Genomic DNA, 26074 nt, shown 5'->3' on the forward strand with positions numbered 1-26074 from the left:
CCTTTAGTGAACCATTCTCCAAGTTCCAATTTCCCCAGGAATCAATGTCAAGCTCACTAATCTAGAGTTTGCAGATTCTATTCTCCTTCCTTTTTCAGGAAATGATTTATTCTTCTCCAGTTTTGTGGTATGTGTTCCATTTTCCATAATCCTTCAAATATTACTGACAATGTAGTTCCTCTGGGCTCGGATAAGTTGAATTCATCAAGAACATCCAGGTCCTTTTTCATATCTCCTTATCCCTGTTATTCTTTTATTTTTCTATCATTTATTCAAAAGTCATTCTCATTGGTAAAGATGACAGAAGAAAAATATGAATTAAGCAATTCTTCTTTCTCTCTGTCATCAGCTATTGTCCTACCTACCCCAAACATGGATCATATCCCTTTGACATTTTTTCTCCCAATATAGCTAATGAAAATACTTTTTGTTCTCCTTAGTTTCCCTTGCCAATCTCAACTCATTGTGAATGTTAGCACTCCAATCAATATTTTTTGAAAATGATTAAAATGGCATTATTAAAAATGCACAAAAGAGAGTAGATGACTATTAGAACAAGGACCTAGAAGAAGAAGGAAGAAATAGTACCAAAGGCATAGATAATATAGCCTGATGAGTAAGACATGTGATACTTTCCAATCCTCTTTCTAGAAATACACCAATAACCCTCAGGCAGAGCAAAGAGTCTAAATTTTCATGAATGGGAAGTAACTAACAGGCTAATTTGACTGGAAAAGAGAATGTATGAAATAAGACAGAAAAGGTAAGAAGGAGTAATATTGAGAAGAGTTTTAAATTTTAAGCTTATTACTTTGCATTTTATCCCAGAGATAATTGAAGTGGGAAGAATCTAGAAGCATGAAGACCAGTTAGGAATGGTAAAAAATGGTAGGTGCTTCAGCTAGATAGACACAGTGTGAGTGGAAACAAAAAGGATAGATGCAAGATATTTTATGGTAATAGGGTCAGAAACACTTGGAAAGGGGGTTACTAGGTGCCTCAGTAGATAAAGAAGCAGGCCCAGAAACAGGAGGTTCTGGGTTCAAATCTGATTTCAGAACAAGCCACTTAACCCCAATTGCCTAGGCCTTGCCCCTTTTCTACCTAAAAACCAAAACAGTATTGATCCTAAAATGGAAGGTAAGGATTATAAAAAAAAAAAAAACACTTGGAAAATGGTTGGTTATGGAGTTAAGAGAGAAAAAAGTTAAGGATAGATGATAATCTACAAATATGTTTCCATTAAAAGAAATGTAGAAGGATGAGTTAGAGCAAATATATGTTCTATTTTGTGCATACTGAGTTTTAATGTCCCTGTGAGATATCAAGATGATGTCTCAATATAGGACTAAAAAGAAATGACTATTTTTATTTTTCTTGGTATCTTTACTACTTAGAAGAACATATAGAAGCTATGTAGATAATAGGTATTTATTAAATGTTTGCTTGTTTTTGACATGTAGATTTGGAAGTCATCTGCACAGGAATGATAATTAAATCTTGGCAAATACAAAAGAGTTGAGAGACAGAAGAGAACCCAGATCAGAGCCTTGGAGTATACCCACACTTAGTGAAAAAATGACTTAGAAGGAGTGGTCAGATAGAACAACTAATTAAGAGAAGCATCATAAAAATCTTAGAGGAGATTGTGACCAAGAGGACTGTGTAGTCAACAGTGTCAAAAAAAAAAAGTCAATAAATATGAGAACTGAGAAATTAATGAAGAACAAATCACAGTCAAACGTGTCATTAGTTTCAGTTAGGATTGTAAACCACATTGCAAAAAAAAAAATTAAGAAGGAAACAGAAAGCAAAAAAAATTAGTACAGATAACTTTTTCAAAAAGTTTGGCTATGAAATGAAGATGTGAAAGATGATGGCTTGAAAAACTGAGAAGATCAAATAAAGAATTTTTAAGTATGAGGGAGTCTTGGACATGTTGATAGTCCATTTTCCTGACTCTAGTCCAGGGCTAGAGTTGGGAAAGAGGGAACCAATGGATAATAAGGAGAAATTAAAGATGAAAGTATGAGAGGAAATTGTGGATAGGAAAATGTCCCAGAAGAGACAGTAGAGTATGGAATAAAGAGCACAAGTGGAAGAGTTGTTCTTAGCAGGAGAAAAGCTATCTCTACCTTGAAAAAAGAAGATAATGGATAGTGGTAAAGTATATTGGGTGTGGAGAAGTTTATGATTATTATCTTCTATTCATACAGCAAATTAAAGATTTGCACAACCAACATAGATGACAACTTGATCTTCTTTTTTTAAAAATGACCAAATCATAGAAGCTACCAGGGACTAATCAGGTATATGAATCTCCAACAAGCCATTCTAGGATTAGGGGGATTCTATCAGGTTCTTCTGAAGCTGGGAAAAACATGAAACTGTTTTAGAAGAGGTTTGGAAGAAGGAGATAGTTAAATTGATTCTAAACCCTCAATGTAACTTTAAGAGGGTCTTGGAAGTTCTTTGGATCAAGATAGAAGACTAGAACCAGCCTACTCTTGAAAGTAAGGCTGGGAGAATACCTTTATTCCTGAATTTCCCCTAAAGTCAAAATGGGAACATATGTAGAAGGATTACTTTAGTGAGGACTAAGGATAGTCCTTGTAATTCTTGTTTTAGTGAAATGCCTCCAAATACCCTGATCTCTTCCATTTCAAACCATTACAGATCTCTCTACTATGAATTTATCTAAACCCTTCACATATGAATTTCATAATATCCCTGCCATGAAAAACATAAAATGTAAATACTATAAAAAAATAATATAAGAGACCAGACTCTAGACCTCCAGGAAATTATAGTTTTCCTGAGAAACATGTCTATCAACTCCTATGGAAATAGATGGCTAAAAAAGAAACTTCCTTTCAGGAAGATTCTATTTTAAAGTTATCCTGGGAGGTGAAATTATCTGTTCTCTTCTCTCATGAATTATCAAGAATTTGGTTGGCTTTATTATGTAGCAAAGGACCTTGCAGTAACAGGTTTGGGCAAAGTCCAATAAGTTTCTAATCCTGAACTCTTTGAAAATGATTCCCCAATCGTCTGCATCAAATGTTTCCATGTAAAATTTCTCATTTTCCCCATAACACTCCCCCAGCCTTCTAGTTGATTTTTAGACGACGGCTTCCTGTTCTCCCACCTCTTGGAAGTCTTCCATAGCATTCTGAACCGACACTTTTAGTTGAAACACCTATAAATAGCGGATTTTCCTGCTTGCTGCCTACTCTCTAAGGCTTTCACAAAGAGCTGAGCAAAATCCACCTAGTAACAAGAGCTTGTTGGTAGGGTTATGTTGTGAGGTGTAAGGAGGAAAAAAAGAAAGAGAGAGAGAAATCCATAGGACACAAATTGTAATGTACCAGTTGCTTTACCACATACTCAACCTTATATAATGATTTTTCTCCCAAAATAAATATTTTATTACATTTTAAATAATCTATTAAGCTGAAATTTTTAGTCAAAACAACTTCATTTTCTGAACTGTATTTGTCTGGCTTTCACATTAATACCATTAAAAGTTGACATATAAATAAAAAGTCATCTATTTGGGGTTTTTCAAGATAATCATAATCTGATTAGAAGTCAGACTTCAAAACCCAGATTACCTATTTCTGAGCTTAACTCTGTCATCATTTCCCCATCAACCTATACCTTACTGACCAGTTCTTATTTCTCTTCTCTCCTATATCCACTCCTCTCTCCTCCAACATCTATAGTGCCAACGTCTTCTATTGGCAGCACCAATACTTCAGGTAGCAGAAGATATAGTTTAAAAAAGAGAAGCTAAAGAGTGCTCTGGGTGTAAACAAAAGATGTTTTAGTGTGATTAGAAAAACAAAAGAACTGGACAATCTGCAATTCTGTGACTTGTTCTTCATGCAGCCATTGCAGACCACTTTGATCCCTGCTTCCTTTTCTGAATGTGCACTAACCATTTTTGTAGTAATATTTTTTAGAATTATGCATAAATCAGTCAAGCTCTCTAGCCTACAGTTTACAAACTCTATTCTCTTATCCTTGAGATGTGATCTATTTGAGTTGAGATAATTTATGTAAAGTCCTTTATAACCTTTATAATACTATGTAAAACTCAGCCATTATCATTTGTTGCATTTATTGTATACTATAATTTTCTGATCATCTTTTGCCATATTAATTTCTCCAGAGTTTTTCTTTAATTATACTAGACTATCCCTATTCTTTGTGCTTAATTATGCTTATGATTAAACTTACCTATTTGTTTTTCAGAAAAGTATTTTTCCCTGCCAAATTTTAGATCCTATTGCACCTTACTTGTCTAAGTAAATGAGAGACCTAGAACTTTAGAAATGGGATGGCACTTAGACATTATCTAATCGACTCTCTCATTTTATAGATGAGAAATCTAATGTCTGTTGAATTGCCAGGAATTTAAGTGCCTAAAAAAGTGCCAAACACAGACAGTAAACTCAAAATATCAAGAGTTTATATCCTATAAGGAGGAGTAAAGTACATATCAGAGGAATGGAGCTTTGGTCCTACCAGTCACAGGTAATTTTAGTGGGGCCATAAGGCAGTGCTGTCAAACACTTTCTAGTAGCAACAATAATACTGTTTTGATTATTGCCCCCTGAGCAAGAAGTGGAAAGCATAAGGAGAAGGCTGGTCATGCCTAGAATAACTGAATGGATTTCATGTCATTTGTGTTGCCCAAGCCCTGTTGACCCAATACTAGATAGAATGGCGAAGTCCAGGATCCACATCTCTGCATCTAAGTCCTCCTTTCACTATACCACATGTCATAGCATATTTTCTCATGTGTAAAAACATACTAGCATAGTACACTTTTGAGTTAATCAGTGTATTTGATCCTATTTTCCCAATGGGATGACTCTGCTATAATATTAAAGGATGGAAATAACTCTAACTAAAGTGGTTGGTTATAAGGAATAGCAGCCTGAACTCTGAAGTCAGAAAGTCTGAGGCTTGGTCCAGGCATCACAACTTACTGGCTGTGTAACCTTAATAAGTCTCTTAACCTAGCTTCAAGTTTCTTCATCTATAAAATTGGGATATTACTTCTACTTCTTATCTCTGGCAGGTAGATGGTGCAATGGATAGAGCACTCGGCTTAGAATCAGATAGATTCATCCTTATAAGTTCAAATATGGCCCTAGACACTTATTAGGTGTGTTACCTTGGGAAAAATCATTTAACGCTACATATCTCAGTTCCTTATCTATAAAATGAGCTGGAGAAGGAAAGGACAAACCACTGTTTCTTTGCCAAGAAAACTCTAAATTGGAGTCATAGAGAGTTGGACATGACCGAAAATGACTGAACAACAACAACTACTACTACTACCTATTTCATAGAATGCTATGAAGATAGAGAGAAATAATGACTTCCAAATGCCCAGTAATCACAATTATCTACATATGTGATTATTACTATTAATAATCACAAAATCTATGGCTAAAAATGGTCTCCATTTGTACAGTTGGATTTATACCTAAATCAAATTATAGGTATTTGGAGAATGGTAATTTTAAAAATTAGGAGTACCCTAGAGTTTGGGAGGCAAAAGAGTTAGTTAGTTAGTGCTTTTCATATATTGAAAAAGGTTCATGATTTGATAAGTATATTGACTCCCCTCTCCCTGGCCCTAAGCACAATACACATCTGTATTTTAATAGATAGCCTCCATGAGTAGTTTTGGCCAAAAGAAAAGAGAATTCAGGTTTTCAGGTTGAGCCATAGTTAATGAGTATTTCTGAATATATGTAGTCTAGTCCTCAGATCCCTGGTATTACTTGTATCATACTCAGAGTATGGATATACTCAAATATTTTCTAGTTGATTAGAACCTGATGGTGCTTGTTCTTTGCTAATGTAGTCTATTAGATGGCAGGACTACTGCCAGCCTATGATAAAGCAATGGAATAATGGACTTTACTGGAGAAAGTTTGCCTTTTAATCAAAATGCAACATTTTATGCTACTCAATAATATATAACCCAATCTATGGAAGAAAATGAGCATTTGTTCTCCCTTTTAGTGGTTTAAATAAGGCATGGAACTATCAACTCAGTGAGACTGTTGGACCCTACTGAGGTTATTATGGGTCCCAAGAAATTTTTTTTGACAAAAGTATAAAGTCGTTAAGGCCAACTAATTGCTGCCTGCCCACTTAGAACTCCCAGCGTGGTATAATTTGGACGAGTTTGCTTGTGCAAGAAGCAGTTTCACCTAAATGGTAGGGCAAGGAGAATAAGAAACAGGGAATCTTGAATCTCAGTTTTTCTAATAACTCAATGGGACTCCATAGAACCCACCCCATTACCTTTGAAAAGAACAGTAACTTTCCTGTAAGGCTGATTTCAAAACTCACTAGGTAGGGGAGGTCCACATCCTTAGAATGAAACAGCCATGTTGGAAGGTATACCAACCCCTTTAGCTTATCATTTAGTTAATTGCTATAGCAGTGTGAAAGAGATGAACTTTCCTATGGCTCTTTACATAGAAAGTTACCCTTTTTCATTAGGAAATTACAAATGAACATAACAATAGAATGATTATTCATGACAATGAACATATCACTATTTGTTCAGTAAAAATTATTAAGTACCTACTACATGGAAGGAATGCCTATGCTAGGCACTTAACATTTAGATCCAAAATAAAAGTTCTTACCTTCAAAAAAATGTATGTTCTATCTCATTTTATCCTAGAGCTGGCCTGGATAAATTACTCTTGTTAAATCCTAACATTAGTCAGTGTGAGTTGAATTTCCCCTACATGACTATGATATGCTATGTGCCTACAATACCATATTGATGTGAAATGTTAAAATGGAGGAATAAAAAGGAAAGAATCTATGCATTTTAATGTTTTGAGTTAAGTTATGAAGTCTGCATATGAACTACATAGGGGGTTGATTGGGTACTTGGATTAGTTTAATGAGCTACAAGAAAATGAGCTTTTCTCTGAGATTTTGTATCTTCCCATGGAGGTTGTAGACATGCCCACTGGCTCCACATTGAGAAGACTGAGGATATTTCCTTAAGGCTCATCCCCTGGGAATGATTTGGTTGGCTTGGATTATTATAGGGACAGAGCCATGCTGAGCCAATAAAAAGGATTCTTTATTATATATTTGGTCCATTGGTACCATATTGATAAGACTGAGGACATCTCCTCAAACCACAGCCCCTGGGAATGATTTGGTTGTCTTAGATTATTATGGGGAAAGCCATGCTGAGACAATAAAAAGGGAGTCGTCGTTACAGATTTGGCACTTCTCCAAAAAGAAAGAGGGAGACACAATTAAGGATATAAATATGACAATGTGTCAGAGATCCAAGAACAGAACTGGATCCAGAACTAGTGGTAGGAAAGAAGCCTGTGTGGCTACTTAACTTATCACCCTACCCACTCTGTCATTTATGGAAACCTTGGAACAGTCATATTGCTGCTGCATGTGCTCTTACTCACAGTCCAGAGAGATGTCAGTGAGAGGCAGTGACTGCACTTTCAGCCATATGGCCCCAGAAAAGTTCCTGCCCTTTCCACCATTCCCTGACACCTCCTGGCCCAAGCCATGGAGAAACAATGTTATAACTTCTTGTGGTGACAGATGGTAGCTATGGAGAAAGGAACCATGTGGCTGAATGTCCAGAATTGCTGGATCCCAGTCCTCTGGAGGAGTTTCAAGAGTTCATAAACTGAGACTCAAGCACATTCTCTTGGAGATGGGAAAATAACAAGGAAGCAGGCAAAAACTTAATTCAGATGGTACAGTACTTTGGGGGGAAATGGATTGCCTCTCTAGCAACCTCAAATTTGTTTTCCTTCTGGAGACAATATAAGTCCTTAATAATGCAGTAAGTTTGCTCCCCATGTAGATTCTGGTGTTGATAAAAGGACTCACTGGAATATTTCCTTAGGAGTAGAGGAAAAAAACATCCTAAAGAAATGTGATTTGGAGACATGCATTTTCCTTTTCCACCAAGACTAAACCTAGTTTATAAGGCCAGGGTTGAATCTTGGTGGGAAGTGCTTTTCCAAAAATCACATCACTGCATTCCTTTTCCCTCCCAACCAAGAATTTCCTGTGGGAATTACAGGTTATAGCTTAAGTCTACTCATACGGTAGGAATAAGTGCCCAAAGTCCTCTATGAGAACTGAAGGTAATTGAGTACATCTCACATATAGGATATTTATGCAATATACTGTAATACATATACACTATACAATATACAGTAAACAGTATAAATAGACAGGATGTGTATAGGATATTCATCTTATAAACAGTATAAAGAAACATGGTAGTCCACAAATCGTAAATAGAATCACAAAAAGTAAATATGATTCATCCCTCTCCAGTGAATCCCATCTGCATCTTAGGTAGCTATCTAGCCTTTCATACCTACTGTGGCTAGGATTTTCCCTTGGAGAGAAAGCAAACTTGGGGTTTCTAGAGAGGCAATTACAAGAAAATCTTGATCTTCAAAATAAATGAAATCTTGAAAATCATTTCTTCACTCCAAGGGCCTTTCTGGATCCCTTGTCTCTGGTACTACCCTACAGACTGTAAAGATTAAAATTTTGGGGAGACTGAGGCAAGATAGAAATTAGTTTCTCTCTGCAAGGAGTATTATATTTTTATGAGGTTTATTAAAGATTAAAGATTAAAGAACATACAGTATAAGAAAACACGTACCTAGGCCAGAGAGGCCTAGACAAGATAATCTCACATCATGGAAGAGACGCATCTGCCCAAAAACGGAAGTCCAAAAGACCCCTCAGTAGGCGGAGAACTCCTTTAAATAATCATGTGTTCTTGCCCAGGCGAGAATTCAGTGTGATTACAAAGCATTCTTGGGAAGTGGAGCAAAGGATTCTGGGGATTGGAGTCCTGGATTCGAGTCTATTTTTACAAGACTTCCCTGATAGGAACTCATCAACTTCCTGCAACCATAATGTAGTCATTCTAGTCTTCTGTTCCCTTGAAGAAGTTGCTGATGATAACTAACTTGAAAGGGTGCAAGTTTGTTTTGCTCATTGGCATTTTCCCCCTTTTGCTGGTGTCCACAAGTTCTTGGGTTGCATTAATCAGTAGTACAAAGGAGAAGGCTTGTAGGGACATTATGCACAGGAGAATGTTATTTGCTGAGAAGTGCTTGGATGCAGTTTCACATCCATTTGGTATTTAGACTAAGAAAAGCAATGCGAATTAAGTCTGGAGATATGGTCCCAGTGAGTCAATAGGATGCTGTGTGAAGAGAATGCATGCCACAAACAGCTGGAATATCCTGAGGGTCCTGGTATCCATACTCACACACAATGCACACATACACACACATACAAATACACAAACACACATACACAATGCAATGTATGTTGATGATTGTAAGATTAAAATTAATATCCAATACTCCAAGTAATATATAATATAAGGATTTGTTAATAATAAACTTGAAGTAAAGGAAAATAAAAGGCTAGATTAAAGAGAGGCTTACCCAGCTGTGCATGTGGGAGAAGAGAGAGAAGGGGCAGGCAAAACATCCAACTATATACAAAAGGCAAGCACACAAGGTGGGGATGAAAGAGGAAAGGGATGCTGGGAGATGTAGTTCAAAGGTACAAGATTCTCTAATTACACATAACCAAATAGGAGAAAGTTATCAGATTTGTTAATAAATCATTTACCTGAAATAGCAATTTTTAGAGTTCCCTATAGTTTCCATAAAGACAAAAGCATAGGAAGTATGAAGGCATTGAGAATGTTGGCAATTAATAAATGCATGAGAGCTCCCTCACCAACGCTTAGAACTACCTAGCATTTATATTGCTCTTTTTACAGTGTATAACACACTTTCCATATATTATTTTACTTGATCTTCACCAACCTTGTGAAGTTGGTGGTAATGTTATCCCCATTTTTACAGATGAGGAAACCAAGAAAGAGAGAGGCTAAATCTTTTGCCCAGGTTCATACCACAAGTGTATTACATAATGTTCAAATTCCATTCTTTCTGACTCCAAGGCCCATATTCTTTCCATTGCATTATTTGAATACCCTGGAGGGGAGCTCCTTCTCCCTCAGCCCCTCTCACTTAGTTGGATTGGTGAGGAGGGTGGCCAAGTTAAAGGAAATAACTCTGGGAACTCCATAGCCTTAGTTCTGAGTTTGAAGAGCAGCAACCTTTCCCAGTATATAGTATATAAACCATTTTCCAAAATCCATTATCCTAGCAGGGGCCAGAGGTCATTTCTTGTCTGCTCCATGAGCAGCAAGAACTGACTTCAGCTTCCCAGGTGAAACAGTCTAGTCTAGAATTCACACACTTGGCATAGACGGCAAGCATCCCATCAGGGTCACTATGAAACAACCTGGGATGTGAGACCTAAAGTTGTTCCTGACACAGAAATCATATTAATAGAGTATTGACAACTAGCTAGAAGATTTTGATGAAATGACCATCAGTGGGAGGACAAAGGCCCCAAATCCCCAGAATGCAGCTGCTCATGGAGGCATAGTACATTTGGCTTAGGGAATCAGGTATCAATACCCCTACCTTTATGGAAGATATGAACAATACACCTTCCCTAGAAAAGGTTTTAAAGGATTGGGATACAGATCCCTTCTCTGAACAGCTGAATCCTAGTTCTAAGTTCATAGAAGAGCTATTAGTAATGCCCCAGATAAAATTCCGGGGTAAGGGAAAAAGCAAATCAACATTCACCCTATCTCAAAGAGCAAGGCATGAGGTGGAACTTACCTCTGAACAGGAGGAGGAAAGCCTAACAGGTACTCAAATGAAAGAGCAAAGGCATTATTTGGCTGTTTTGCTATTTTTAGCAGTATTTAGACTTGAGAGAAAAGTAGACTTGGAGAAGGAACAGAAAGAAGAAATAGGAATAGTAGGACTTGAAAACTCTTAAGAAGATTGCCAACAGTTTCTTCAATCAATTCAGCACTTTGGCCAAAAGCCTGAAAATTAGTTTTCTGTGATACAATTTGAAGTAAACAAATAACAAGATTGAAATGAAAGATGGGATATTTGGAAGTGCACTGGAACAATTACAAATGGAAGAAAAAGAATATGAACTATACAAGGATAAATAGACTTGAATAAACTGTGGAATGAATGGAGAAAATGATAAGCAAAGTGACAGGGTAGGAGGAGGGTGAGGAGAGAAGATAAGAGTTGAAAGAAGCAAACTAAGAAATAAGTACACAAAGAAAAATGGGGAAACGATCAGGGAATAGAATGTGATAAGGACAATGAGGCGAAGGGAAAAGCAATTTTGAGTGTGGAGAAGACATTGAAGTTGTAGTCAGTAAGACTTTGTTTCCAATTCTGCCTCAACACTAGCTGTGTCATAGTGGACAAATAAATTTCCTCATCCACAAAATGAAAGGATTGGATTCAGTGGATACTAAGGTCCCTTGCAATTCTATGTCTATAATAATGTCATCCTGTAATCCCAAGGTAAGAACTGAAAAATTAAATAGACTTATTCTTTAGAAGATGAAGAATCCTCTAAATGTTTCAGCCATAGTGCATGTAACAAACAGTATTTGAACATTCTAAAATTCTCTATGGTTGAATGAAAAGTGGTAACATCATAATTATTCTCAAGTATATATTAAACAACTATTATATGACAGGAACTGGATATATAGAAACAAAAACAAGCCAGTTCCAATCCTGATAGACCTCATGTTCTATCTTGTCACACATACAAAAATTATTGAATGGAAAGGCACTAGCAGCTGAAAAAGAATACTTTCATCTAAAAGGGGGCACTTGAGCTCTTTGAAGGAAAACAAGGCTTCTAAAAGATTGAGGGAAAGAGGAAGAATATTTTAGGTAAAGGAAGAAAGAAAGAAAAGAAAGAAGGGAGGAAGAAGGAAGGGAAGAAAGAAGCAAAGAAAGAAGAAAGGAAAGGCTTATCAAGTGTGCCTACTATATTCTAAACACTGTGTAAGTGCTTTATAAATATATCTTACTTGATCCTCACAACAACCCTAGGAAGTAAATTTTATTAAGATCCTCATTTTACAGTTGAGGAAACTGAGGCAGACTAAGGTTAAGCCACATAGCTAGGTAATCTATAAGGCCATATTTGAACTCAAGTCTTCCTGACTGCTGGCCTAGTGCTTTATCTCAGCTGACTAATTGCATAGTAGAAAGCCAATGCAAAGACATGGAGATGGGTGATTGTTTGTGGGAGCAACAGCAATAGCAAAAAAATCCAGGTAAACTTTTTATTCAAGGCTATGAGTATATATCTAGATAATTGTTCTGAAAAAATTTGGGAAGCTTTGTAGACTTCAAGATCAAAACAAGTCAAGAGTATAATATGACATCCAAGAAAGTGAGTTCATCTTTAATGATTTTCATTGGCTAGAGAATTTGGTGAGTAATGGTCCCATTGGGCTCTTCTCTGGTCAGACCACACCAAGAAGACTCTCTAGTTTCATGGTACCACATTTTGGGAAAGTAACTAATTGATGAGCTAGAAATTGTCCATAGGACAATGACCAGGATCTCCAGATCATTCCATAAAAGGATCAGCAGAGAAAATAGGGCCTAGCATCCATTAGACTGTAAGGTTCTTCTTGAGAAGGGATTATCTTTTTCCTATATTTGTATCTCTAGTTCTTAGCACAATGCCTGCCACACAGTAGGTGCCAAATATATGACAGTTGATTGACTGGAGTCAGAGGACTCCCGATTCAAGTCCTGCTTTTAATGTTTACTCCCTATGTGACCTTCTACAAGTCATTTAGACTCCTCCATGATCCTGTTTCCTTATATGAAAAAGGAGAGGTTGGAACTATCTGGCCTCTGGTCCCTTCCAGCTCTTTGAACCCAAATCAATGAATTTATATTTAACATGAAGAAGAGAAGAATTGTTTGAGTGAGAGCATTGTGAATTGAGCTATTCTCCAGTGTATAGACAAAATATATAAATTTCTCCACAGAATTGCAAATTATTAAGGATCTGTCACTAGTAATAAAAATAGTGCAAATTAAAGTACCTCTTGAGTTTTCACCTCACACCCAAGTAACATAGCAAAGATGACTAAAAGTGGGGGAAAAATAATGGTCAGGTTGTAGATTGATAGACAGGCTAATACACTGTTGGTGGAGCTGTAAATTGTCCAATTATTATGGAAAGCACTGTAGAATTACAGTGGAAAGAAGGAGCAGAATTAAAGCAATCTTCAACTATTTCAAGGGTCGTCATGCAAAAGAGGGATTGGACTTGGCTGTGGGGAGTGCAGGAAAGAATTTGCAGAGGTGCAAATATATGTAAAAATTTCCTAATGAACAGGATTATAGCAATGTAGAGCGGAAAGCCTTGAGGGGTAGGAGATTCCTTCCTCACTGGAAGTCTTCTGTTGTTGTTTAGTTGTCTTCTTCATGAGCCCTTTGGGGATTTTCTTAGCAAAGATACTAGAGTAGTTTGCAATTTATTTCTCTAGCTTGTTTTATAGATGAGGCAAACAGGACTAAGTGACTTTCCCAGGGGGTCACACATCTGATAAGTGAGGCTGAATTTGAATTCACTAAGATGAGTCTTCATGACTCCAGGCCTTACACTCTTATCTATCCACTGAACCACTTAGCTGCCCATAATATGAATCAGATGGAGTGAGATGGGGTTGGGGGCTGGGGAGAGAGAAGGTGAGACAGTCAGAGAACCATGTATGAGGAAATATCAGAAGATTGGTGAGCCCCTGGGAATGTCCACTTTAGTGTGTGTTAAGAACTAGCAGAAAAAAAAAATAAATTAAAAAAAAAAAGAACTATCAGAGGGGGCAGCTGGGTGACTCAGTGGATTGAGAACCAGGCCTAGAGATGGGAGGTCCTGGGTTCAAATGTGGCCTCAGACATTTCCTAGCTGTGTGACCCTGGGCAAGTCACTTAACCCCCTTTTTTCTGCCTTGGAATCGATATACAGTATTGATTCCAAGATAGAAGGTTAGAGTTTAAAAAAAAAAAAGAACTACCAGACCCAGAAAATAGAAAGGGTTAAGAATTCATGTCTTCTAGTAACCCTCCTTACCATACATTGATGATAGTATTAATAAGTAACAATTAAATACTCCTGGTCAGATTTTTTTCATATATCATTTATAAGAATCAACAAACTTCTAAAACCCTGCAATCTCTGCAAGAGAAATATGAGTAACTGCAGGGGAAATGGGGATAAGACAAAGGGTTCAACTGTGCAGAGTATGAGTAAGCATTTGAGAGCTCTCTAACACAGTTTGTTGGATCTTGTATCCTCTTTTCACAATCCTGTCTTTTATTAAGTGTTTTTATTTAAAATAGGCCTAGAGTATTTATTTTTCCTATATTTTACCTAACACAAATCATAATTTTATTAAATTGAATATTCCTATGTCTAAACAAGATTTTGTAATTAACCAATTTGTAGGCACTTAGGAAACAAAAAAAGGATGATCTCAGGGATCTGACATTGGTTCATTGAAACTGTGATACCAAATTAAACTAACTTCTTTTTTTAAGGTTATTAGAATTATAGATTAATGATATGTCATAGAAACAGGCTGTCATAGAATTCTGGAGTTGGAAAAAATTTTAGAGGCCATCTAATGCAGTACTGTCATTTCATAGATGAAAAACAAGGAACTGGATTTCAGGGAATCATTTGACAAAGGTTTTCATATCATTTTTGTGGGGAACATAGAAAAATGTGAGCCAAATGGTTGGAAAGTCAGGCAAATTTATACTTGGTTGGCACGTGGATGGTACAAGGAATAGAGTTTTGGACTTGGAGTCAGTAAGATGTATTTCCTTGAGTTCAAATCTAGCCTCACTTATGAGATGTATGACCCTGGGTAAGTCCCTTGGCCTTTTTGGCCTCAATTCCTCATCTATAAAATGAGCTGGAGAAGGAAATGGCAATATCTTTCTCCAGAAACCCCCATATAGTGTCACAAAGGATAGAACCCAACTAAAATAACTGAACAACTGTAGTTGGAACCATATCCAAAGTGCTAATTGATTTAGGTAAATGTAGAAATTATTCTAATTCTTAACTAGCATACAACAAAGTTTACTACCTACCAAATGGCCTTATATTTATTTTACATTTATTCTCTTTATGTTTATTCTGTATTTACATATATGTACATATTGTCTTTCCTGATAGAAGGAAGTCTCCTTGGGAGAAAGGATTGTTTCATTCTTGTATATGTATCCCAGCAACTAGTCTAGCATAGAGTAGGTATTTGTTGACTCATTGCTTAATTGATTGATTGATGACAATTTATCCTGGTAATCACTTCCTCATTTGGTCACAGTCAACATTTAATATGTGACACAAATAAAGACATAAAAAATGTTCATCAAATTTGTTGATGACTCAAAGCTGAGAAGAATAGCTAAAATGAAAGAATTGGTATCCAGAAAGTTCTTAGCTGAGTGATTCAGTGAGTTGGAACCATTAATTAACCAAAATTAAAATTTAAAACCATAAATATGAATTCCAATATTTACGTTTTTAAAATCAATTACAAATTGGATAGGAGACATTTGGCTCGAAAGCAATTAATGTGAAAAAGAACTAGAGATTTTGTTTGACCACAGACTCAATATGCACTACAGTGTGACCAAACAGATTTTTTTAATACAATCTTAGATTGTAGTAATAGAAGTAGAGTGTCCAGAGCAAAGAAGGCCATAGATCCCTTATCCTCTTCACTGGATAGTACTGTATGCACTTTTTGAATATCTTTAAACTTTAAGAGATATATTAATAAACTACAAAACATCCCCTGAGAAGTGAGATGAAGGTGTTGGCCAATTCAGGAACCACATTCTATGAAGAACAAGTAAGGAAACTAGGAGTCTAGAGCCTGAAGAAGACAAGATATAAGTGAAGTGTGAGGGTTGTCTTTAGATATTTGAAGAACTGTTTTGTAGAAAGGAAAATAAATTTTTGCGTGTTGAGTTCATCTCCCTCCCTAAGGTATTTCCTATAGTTAAAATAAAACATAAAACTAGAATCAGTGCATAGAAACCACAAATCAAATAATTCAGGCTCAATACAGGAAACTACTTTCTAATGATTATAGCTTTTCAACAGTGGAGCAGGATCCCCTGTGAAGTAGTGAGCTCCCTGGAATTGCAAGTATTAAAGGCTGACTGGTCCTTGCACGTGTCACAAAAGGACTCATACACTGGGAGAGCCATTTCAGAACTCAACTTTTATCATTCTAAGAGTCTGTAAGGGCTTCAGCCCCTTCTGTGGTCCAATGAATTCTGCCGGCAGGCCAGACCCATTTCTACAGTCCCAGGAAACTAGATGGAACCCCCCTGACAGCATAGCTTCAAGGCCCCCATAAAATCCTAAGTGACACCACTAGGGATTAGCTACAGCCCAGAATTGAAAATCCCTATTGTCACACTGGGCTTTTCCCCAAATTCCCAGTGGGCTAGTCCAACCTGGCTCTTTCCCATTTGAGTAGCCTCAGCCAAGGGCTGGATTCACTTTGTACTCTACATTCTGTACCTGACTTGCTATTAGCAAACCTATCGGAGCCCAGCACAGCATCTTGATTTAAGCACTTCGAATATTTGGCAGCGACTGCTGGAACTCTATCCTATTCCATCTGTGGTTTTTATCCTCATTTACAAAGCAGGTCTAGAAACTTTTTTTTTCTTTAGGCTCACATTTGTTGCTGGATTATCCTATTTTGGCACATCTCTGGGTTGCATCTGGATACAAATGGATTCACACATTAGCAAGTCATGATAGAGCCTGTCCAGAACCAATCACAAAGGGCTGATGCCTACCATTCTGCCACCATTTTTGTTCCCTCTCCTCATCTCAGGCAATACAGGTGGAAGTTGGTGTGTGTGTGTGTGTGTGTGTGTGTGTGTGTGTGTGTGTGTGTGTGTGCATGTACCTGGAACATCACTACCTATGCTACAACATAATATGGTGGAGAGAACATTGGCTTGGAGTTGGAATAGAGCCAGATTTGAATCTAAATTCTAATATGTACTAAACATATGACCTTGAGCAAGTCACTTAACCTTTCTATGCTAGTCTCCTCATCTATAAAATGGAGCTAATAATACTGGCTTTACCTACCTCTCAGAGATGTGAAGACAGAACTTTGCAAACCTTAAAATATTCTATAAGCATTTGTTAATATTAAGGCCAGAGATTTCTAGAATCCCTATTTTTCTCCCCATGATTATCCTAGAAACTGTGGTATGAAGAATAGTCAAGAAAAGTGGGGACCTAAGAGGCACATAGATCACTCAGATTGAGAGCCAAGTCTAGAGAAAGGACAGTGGTTCAAATCTGGGCTCAGACACTTCCTAGCTTTCTAATCCTGGGCAAACTTGCCATTAACCCCCATTATATTCTTATGCCTTGACACTGTGTATCAACACAGTATTGATTCTAAGACAGAAGATAAGGATTTTTTAAAGAAAAGTGGGGACCTAGAGCCCGGAGGAAGGAAGATATAAGTGAAGTGTGATAGTTTTCTTCAGATATTTGAAGAGAGGCCACATGGGAAGGGAATAACTTTATTCTGCATTGGCCTATCAGTTATGATTCAGCACATATCTTCAACTTAAAGCATTTGTTCTCAAATGTTTTCATCTTACCATTAAAAATTAGCGACATTGACCTGTATCTTACTGGATACCATTTTGACCCATAAACACCATGCATGGCCTATAGAGGTGCCATATTTCAAGAGCCTTAGGATGATACACCTAAGTTATAGCCTTAGGTTCCCAATCCTACTGATTATAAAGCCCTTAATTCTCATATCCAACTATTGGCCTATATTTATACCACAGCCCCTGATTTTGAGTCTTTATCCCCTCTAGTTGGGACTCCCGTACTAGTTTCCTAAAAGATTTCACTACATTCAGTTCTTCAGTTCTTCTTCTTCCCTCTAAAAACTATCCTCTAGACTTATGAGGAAGAATGCTATCCACATCCAGAGGAAGAACTGTGGGAGCAGAAACACAGAAGAAAAACATATGCTTGATCACATGGGATGATGGGCATATGATTGAGGATGTTGACTTTAAACGATCACCCTAGTGCAAATATCAATAATATGGAAATAGGTTTTGATCAATGACACATGTTAAACCCAGCAGAATTGTTCATTGGTTATGGGAGGGAAAGAATATGAATCATGTAACCATGGAAAAATCTTTTAAATTAGTTAAATTTTAATAAAATAAAAACCATCATATATTCTTAAAGCAGGGATCTCACCATATCACTCTCCTGCTCCAGAAGCTTCAAGGGTCCCCTGCTATCTCTAGGATTCTTCTTAGAATCCCTCATTCTTCTAAAAGCCTAACTCGAGTACCACTTCCTATATGATGCCTTTCCTGATTCCTTCATTTGTTAGTGCCTCCCTATTATTTTGTATTTGTTTTGTATAGATTTTATATTTCTTTTCTATGTCCATGTTCCTGGAATGTAAACTCCTTGAGAATGGGGACTGTTTTATGTCTTTATGTCCTCAATATCTAGACCTAGTAGGTGGCCAATAAATGCTTGTTGAATTGAATTGTCCTTTTTTTCATAAATTAAAAGATAGGATAATACTATCTTAGTCTATAGGTTTACCAACATACTCTGGAAAGGTGGCATTTCTCACTACTGCATCCTATTGCATCCCAGGACCTGGGACCAGGTCTGACTTGTCCATGTCCTGACTCTAGCAATTGTTTGCCACTTCTGCCCAACAAGCCAGAATAGCCTCCATCATGCTCATCAAATGGGGGGTGGGGGGGAGTCCAGAATAGGATCTACATATCAATTTCAAGAACTGATGTATCTCAGATTAAATATTGTACATAAAATACCTTTTAAACTTCAAAGCCCTGATATATAGTATCAATATATACTATCATTAATTATATTTTATTGTTATTATCTCCTTCAAGATGTTACTAGGGGATATATTATGGGATGGTTTTATGTTATATTTAACTTGGCAAGGGGGGATCCAGACATGTGATTCTGACTATAATGAAGGATATACTCCATATAAAAATAGGGATAACCCCCAACGTCCCTTCCTTCCAGCTCCAAGTCTATAAGTCTATGACACTCCTCTACCAACACATATTCACAATATGTTGTGGAGAACGTTATGTTATATTCTCAGAGAGTTGAAGAGGAAGAATTAGACTTGCCCTGAGGCACAAAACTGTCTTGTTTCAGAGGTGAAACTTGAATCTCAGTCTTATCATGTTTCTTCTCAATGTGTTAAGTTAGCAAATACTGTTTGAAATAAATACTAGGTTGGAGCTTAGAAACTTAGCTAATTTTTTTTGTAACCATATTTGATATAAATGAATTTTATTTGAGTATTGGGTCCTTAAATTGTGTTCAAATCTAAATTTAAGCAGTGGGAACCAGAAGCTACCTTGTCTATGTAAGACTTAAAACTGATAGGGCATCACAGTATCCCAGGTCAAATAATTTATCTTTTTCCTTTATTTCTTTTTAATAGATAAATAAGATTAAGTGACTTGCCCAGGGTCACACAATTAGGAAATGTCTGGGGTCAGATTGGAAGCCAGATCCTTTCAACTCCAGGCCTGGTGCTCTATCCATTGTGCTGCCCATGTGCCCTTTCCCCCCTCATTTTTAACATAAAACTTTCTTGTTTAAAGAATTTATTAGGTCCAAAACAATGAGTCGTCATGTGGTGTGAAGGAATAAATGTATATAGTCACATAGCCTGTGAATATTAGCTAAAAAATATTGAAATTTCATGAGAATCTCCTTTAATATGGCAATGGATTGAAAGAATAATGAACTGTTATTTTTATTGGAATAGCTGAGAAAAATAGAGTTTTGAAATATGTCAGTCATTTTTCTATTCAGGTTGGCATTTTGTAGCAAGACAAAGTTTTATAATAATTAATTATACCACATCCACTCCTGGATATTGGACATTAGTTTTTGCCCTAGAAATTGATGTTTATATCTTGTGTCACTCACTAATTTCCTTTTGCCAGATCAAATTTAAAATTTCATTTCCTTGTACCCATAAACACATTTCCTATACGGGAAATCTCTTAGGTAAATGACTTCTCCTCAGGAGGTTTTCTCATGGGTTCCCCTTCATCTATGAAGCTTTCATTGATTTCTTGTAAGCTCAAGATTCTTTCCCCTCAAATTTTCTTAGAGAAGTACTTTGTCAAGACCTCTTCTTGGCCCCCTTTCATATCCTACCTAGTATTATACTTAACTTGTACAGATCTTATCTTCCTTTGGGAATATCAACTCTGTGAAGGTAGAGATTGTGCCATTTTCCATTTTGAGAAAGAATAGCATATTCCAGAGCATAGTACATGATGAATAAATGTGTCTTGAGGAAAATAAGATGAATTCATTATTCTGATACTTTACTGGAACTGCTGCAACTCTTATTTATGGCTTTATGGTACAGTGTTGAACTTGGTGTCAGAAAGACCTAAATCCAAATTCTGTATCTGGCACTTATTAGTTTTGTGACCAGGGACAAGCCATACCTCTAAACCTCCATGTTCTAATCTGTAAAATGGGGATAATACTGAGCACTTGCCTCATAAAAGTATCTTTTTCTAAATGAATATATTGATTTATTTTGAACATTATTTTTTTATTTGAGTTCTGAATTCTTTCCCTCCTCCACTCCCCTACCCCAACCATTGAGAAATGTACCATCAATTATATATTTAGAATCATACAAAATATATTTCCATATTAGCCATGTCAAAAAAAAAAAGAAAAATTAAGAAAGTGAAAAAAATTATGTTTCAGCACAATCTTAAACCACATTAGTTCTCTCTTTGGAGAGCGATACCATTTTTCTTCCCAAATCCTTCAGAATTCTCTTGGTTAATTGCATTGATCAGAGCAGCTAAGTCTTTCATAATTGATCATCCTTACAATATTACTATTGTACTAATCTGTCCAATATTGTACAATATTCCCCTGGTTCTGCTAATATCACTTTACATCAGTGCATATAAGTAATCCCATGCTTTTCTGAAACCATTCTACTCATCATTTCTTACAGAACAATGATATTCCATCAAAACAATATACCACAACTTGTCTAGCCATTCCCCAATTGATGGGCATCCCCTCAACTTTCATTTTTGGTACCACAAAAAAAACTGCTAAACTTTTTTGTACTTTTAAGTCCTTTCCTTTTTCTTTTACTCTCTGGCTTAGACCTTGCCTAAGGTGTTTTTTAAGCCCTTACCTTACAAATTTTAAACAATTATCAAAGTAAATACTTTTTTAATGTTTTAGGGAGTCATGGTCATATATCTCAATTGTTCTTCAACCTTGACTGCAAGTTTCTAGGGTAAAAGTGTTTTCTTTGCAAAATATGTCTCATTGACAACACCATACAATCTTTGCCCTGTGTGGCCAAAATTCCTTAGCTATGCCACAAAAAAAAAAATTCACAGCCATAAATAACAAAGCTTTCCTTCAGTTTCAGCATACTATAAAAGAGCTCTCTCTCTCACATTAGCAATTTCTGTTAACCTCACTCTAGGTGAGTTCAACATCCCAAATTTCATTTTAGCAATCACAATTCTCTTGACTAATTAATATAAATTGGGTCATTGACTCAGTGTCTTGTACTGCACCTTACCATGACACTGTCAGTTACCTGCTAGTCTTTCTCACTTATTTATGCCACTTATCATATGCCATAGATCTCTCTTCCTACCTGCCTCACTCTACTGATCTTCATGTTCTCACTGATCAGATCTTTTCTTCTTTGTTTCAGTGGAGGAAGTAACCACACCAATGAAATCACAATTTTTTTGAAGTATTAAGGAAGGATTGTTACTATGGTGCAGGAAATTGTTTTTCAATTTAACATGTTTTTTTTAATTTTGAGTTCCACGTTTGCTCCCTCTCTCCAGCCCCTCCCCTCCTCACTGAGAAGGCAAGCAATTAATACGGGAAGGATTTTAAGGGAAAAAATTAAGTAACTTGGGGTACACTATATGAAGGGGACCCTTTGTTAGAAACTTGGATCTATGCCTCATGGAAGATATTGCCTATGAACCTCTCTTAATCATATTTTCACTTAAGTTTATAGTCACATCTTCCTGGAAAACAATTGGATTAAGGGAATTTGTCATAGTCTATCATTTCTGAATTCCCTTAACATGCTGCATTGGTATTTCTCTGTGGCATGAAGGAGACCTGGAATTATCAAAGACATTGCCAATGATCTGGAAACACTTCTAATATAGCAGGAAGGAAGGAACGAACGAACGAACGAACGAACAAACTGTCCTAAACACTGGGGTACAAACACAAGCAAAGACAGACTGTACATCTTTCATCTGAGCACCAACCTAGCCAATTACAAAGAGGTTCATGACCATAATGCTGGCCACCAGGAGATTAATTTTTTATCACAACTGTGTCTGAGGACAAGTAAGCGCACTAACTAAATCACAGAATTTTTTCTTTTTTTTTTTTTAATATTTTAAGTATTGCCACTGAGGTATGGCATTTAAGAAAAATTAAAGAAACTTTGCTCCAAAATGGTACAGTAGAAAGAGCATTGGTTCTGGAGTCAGAGAGTCTGGGTTGAAATCCAACCTCTGATGTTTACTGCCTTATGACCTTAGGCAAGTCATTTCAGCTCCCTAGACCTTAGTTTCCTCTTCTATAAAATGATGTATTTGGGCTAGATGGCCTCTAATTTCCTTTCTAGCTCTGAATCTCATTTCTGTGTTATCTTTCAAAGTAAGCAGATACCTAAGCTCTCAGTAGAGAAGATCATGATAACTTTTCCCAAAGGATAATAGATTTAAAACTAGAAGAGACCTTAAAGGTCATTATATCTGATCCCTTCACTTTACAGATAAAGAAAGTAAAACTCAGAAAGGTTGAGTGGCTTGTCCAGTTATGAGTATCTTAGGTAAGATTTGAATTAGAGTCTTCTAGACTCCAGGTCTAATGCCTGACACACAATATCACACCATGATACCTCATTTTTCTCCTTTCATTTTTTCTTTTTACAAAACAAAAAATAAGAATAAGTGTGAGATCTGCAGCTAGTAGTTTCCTCAGATTTTCTGAGTGCTCCATATGCTAGGCCCTTGTACTCTTAATGTTTTATAGTATCTTCACTTTTGTTCCTGGCACAAATTAATAATTTACTTGTTTCATATCTCCAACTCCTATACTAATATATCAATGTGGAGATCTCTTCTAGCATTTTTATAATTTGATTTTAATTCTGATGTTCCTTCACTAGACATGTTCCTTCAGTAGGTCCTTGAGGGCAGAGAAGATGTCTTTATTCTCTTGGGGGGATCCTTAAGTCTTCTTTATATAACTCACCTAACCTAGCACTAGACACATTTAGTACAGTGCTTTGCACATAGGAGGAATTCAGTACAATATTTGTTAATTCAATGATTTGCTAATTAATTGATATTTCATTAACATAATTTTTTATTCATTCAAGTGAGCATTTTGGTTTTTTCTGGTTTTGATTTGTTAGGACAAACAGGGTTGGATAGGTAGTTGGATAGATAAATGAAGAGAGAGACAGAGAGAGAGACAGAGATGGATGGATGGATGGATGGATGAAGCGAGTGAACATTCATTATATACTTACTCTGTGCCAAGCACTGTTGAGGCTGATTGAGGTAATTAAGTTTTGGGGTCTCTCATCCTGCCCAAGTACTCAGATGACCTCAAAAGTTTGAGAATCCTTAGTCTAGGCTAAGAAACTGCTTTGCTCAGTCATGTCACTTTAGGCTGGCTATTAATAACTTAATACTCCTATTGCTTTTTGTGGTTCTGTTTTCATTTGATAGAGCTGGGTTTAAAATAAATGCTGCTGGCTCAGATCTCATGAAGCAATTTGATTGGTGGAGTAGGTCCAGCTGTACATTGTGTGGCCCACATATAGTAATGAGCTGCGTATCTTAGCTAAAAAAAGTTTCCCAGCAAGTTTTTCATAGTGAAATACTATATAAAAAGGCATGGATTTTTTTTTCCCGAGGGTCCCTAATAGGTGTTTGATCATTTTTTGTGAAAATGCTACAAAGTGTAAAACAGCACATCTTGATTGTGGACAAAGTGAGAATTTCATTACCAAAGTTTAGATAGCTATCAGTCTTGTTATGTCCCTGGAGCCCTGGAAGTCTGTCTCTTTATTAAAAATCGGGGCGTTCCATCTGAATCGCATAGCCATACAGTTTTATTTTTTAATCTGCAAACAATTCTTGAATGTAGATAAAATGTTCATTACCCAGGAGTCATCTGCTTTTCTAGCAGTAGCCAAAACAGTGAGCCAATCCCTTTTTAGCATATTCTAGATATCCCACACACCATTCACCTTGACAGGATATAAATTGTTCATTCTATGTTGTACTAAATGAATCAATATCCAGTGATGCTGAGAGAATATGGTCAGATAATGAAAAATAGCAGTGGAATTCTGCTGGAGCACTTTGCAGGCAGCACCACCATAACAACAGCTAAGACAAAAGTGCCTGCCTGGGTTTTGGATATCTGCTCTCAGTAGTCGTTTAAGTATTGTTCTGGAGTTGGATGATTTCATTTCATTAAGTATTTGCATACTAATGGAAAGCTAAAGTTACAAGTCTACTGTTGTGAGTGATGGCCAACCACTCCCCTTCAGCCCTTGTGTTTATTGCCATACTCACCCACTTTGCATTGGCAAATCGCAGAGAGAGGCTTAAATGCCTTCAGCTGCAATAACCCAAATCCAAATTGAGATGAATAATGAACTTAATTTTCCGTAAAGAGACTCTGTTTGGATTTTCAGCTAATAAGGTAAGTTGACAACAATTCTGGGCAGTGGGGAGGGAAAGAAATGTTGTCTTTGTGTTCAACTCTCTAGCAATCCATTTTTTTTCTCCTTTTCATTCTGGAGTTCATTTTATGTATGTGAAACTGGGGTGTGCAATATGATGAAGCTTGTAACTATACACCAGTCTATATTCTTTGCATGTATGCTTAGCTTCGTACGACAACTAAGGGGGAAAGGGAAGAGTTCTAGCTTTTATAACCAGAACCATATCAAAATAAAATTTACCATAGAAAACAGACTAGTGAAGAGTATATTTTATCACCTTGAGAGCAAAGTGAATTTAGAGATCTGAACATTTACTATTGTAATAAAGACAGGTAAACCCATTTAAGGCATGAGATATCACTGGGGTTTGCGTGATCTTTAGGAAGCTGATGTTTCATTTAATTCATTTTAAGGGAAGCAGAAAAAAACATAAAGAATGTTGTTCTCTGACGTGCTAAAAACACGTTTCATTTCTGGGTATGTGAACAGGGAATCAAAGATAGCGTGTTCCAATTGCTAAAATTATTCCATGGCCTCTGCTCCCTGGATTTTGTTCTGTAAAACTGTATTTTTTTAATTTTTACTGCATGCTGATAACCATTGAGTTGGGGTTCTTGTTTTAGCTTTAGTACGGTGTTGATTACCAGTTCTGTAATGAATGAAAACCACATGGGAAAAAAATCTACTTGTCTACTAAAGTTCACAGCATTAAAAAATGTCAAGTTGCTTTAGTCCCACAGTTCCACTATTGCTTCTGATTTGACCAAACAATTTCTTAGAAAATAAAGGGGTGGACCAATTGCTAGACTGACTTTTCTTTGCACCATAGCTTTCTGTTCAGTGAGAGAAAGAATGGGTTTATTTCAGTCACACAGAAGCCCAGATTTCCCTAAACTGGAAAAGGCAGGAGGTGCTGGGGAAGACTGTAGTACATTTTCCTTATCCAAAGAGTGATAATTGTTTTTTTTAAATAAAAAACAAACAAACAAACAAAAAGGGCAGGTAGCTGATGGGGCTCACCAGTATTCTGGGTTCATTGCCATGCAATTTAAAAATCAATGCCTCTCCTACTTATTCCACAAGTAGCTGCCCTGAAAAGATGCCTCACTGTGTCCATTCTCAAACAGGAAGAGTTTGTGGAGAAAATCTGGGGAAATGGAAAGGATTCAGTGCTTGAGAAAAATT

The 26074-nt window shown here is 36.6% G+C and overlaps 1 protein-coding gene across 9 annotated transcripts in view; it reads left to right on the top strand.

The window, feature by feature from the left end:
* The window catches only part of DLGAP1 (DLG associated protein 1), a 1166486-nt gene that overhangs the window by 751133 nt on the left and 389279 nt on the right, over positions 1 to 26074 (top strand). Inside the window, exon 1 of one of the 9 annotated variants that reach the window (XM_007487663.3) lies at positions 22565 to 24867. The exons of 7 other annotated variants lie outside the window; for them this stretch is intronic. In XM_007487663.3, the coding sequence (XP_007487725.1) occupies positions 24817 to 24867 (51 nt within the window). In that variant the 5' untranslated portion in view covers positions 22565 to 24816. Of the gene's footprint in view, positions 1 to 22564; positions 24868 to 26074 lie in introns of those variants that run through there. One more of the 9 variants, XM_056820789.1, reaches the window with a different exon arrangement.

This window comes from Monodelphis domestica, chromosome 3 (assembly GCF_027887165.1).
Source record: "Monodelphis domestica isolate mMonDom1 chromosome 3, mMonDom1.pri, whole genome shotgun sequence".
Taxonomy (NCBI): domain Eukaryota; kingdom Metazoa; phylum Chordata; class Mammalia; order Didelphimorphia; family Didelphidae; genus Monodelphis; species Monodelphis domestica.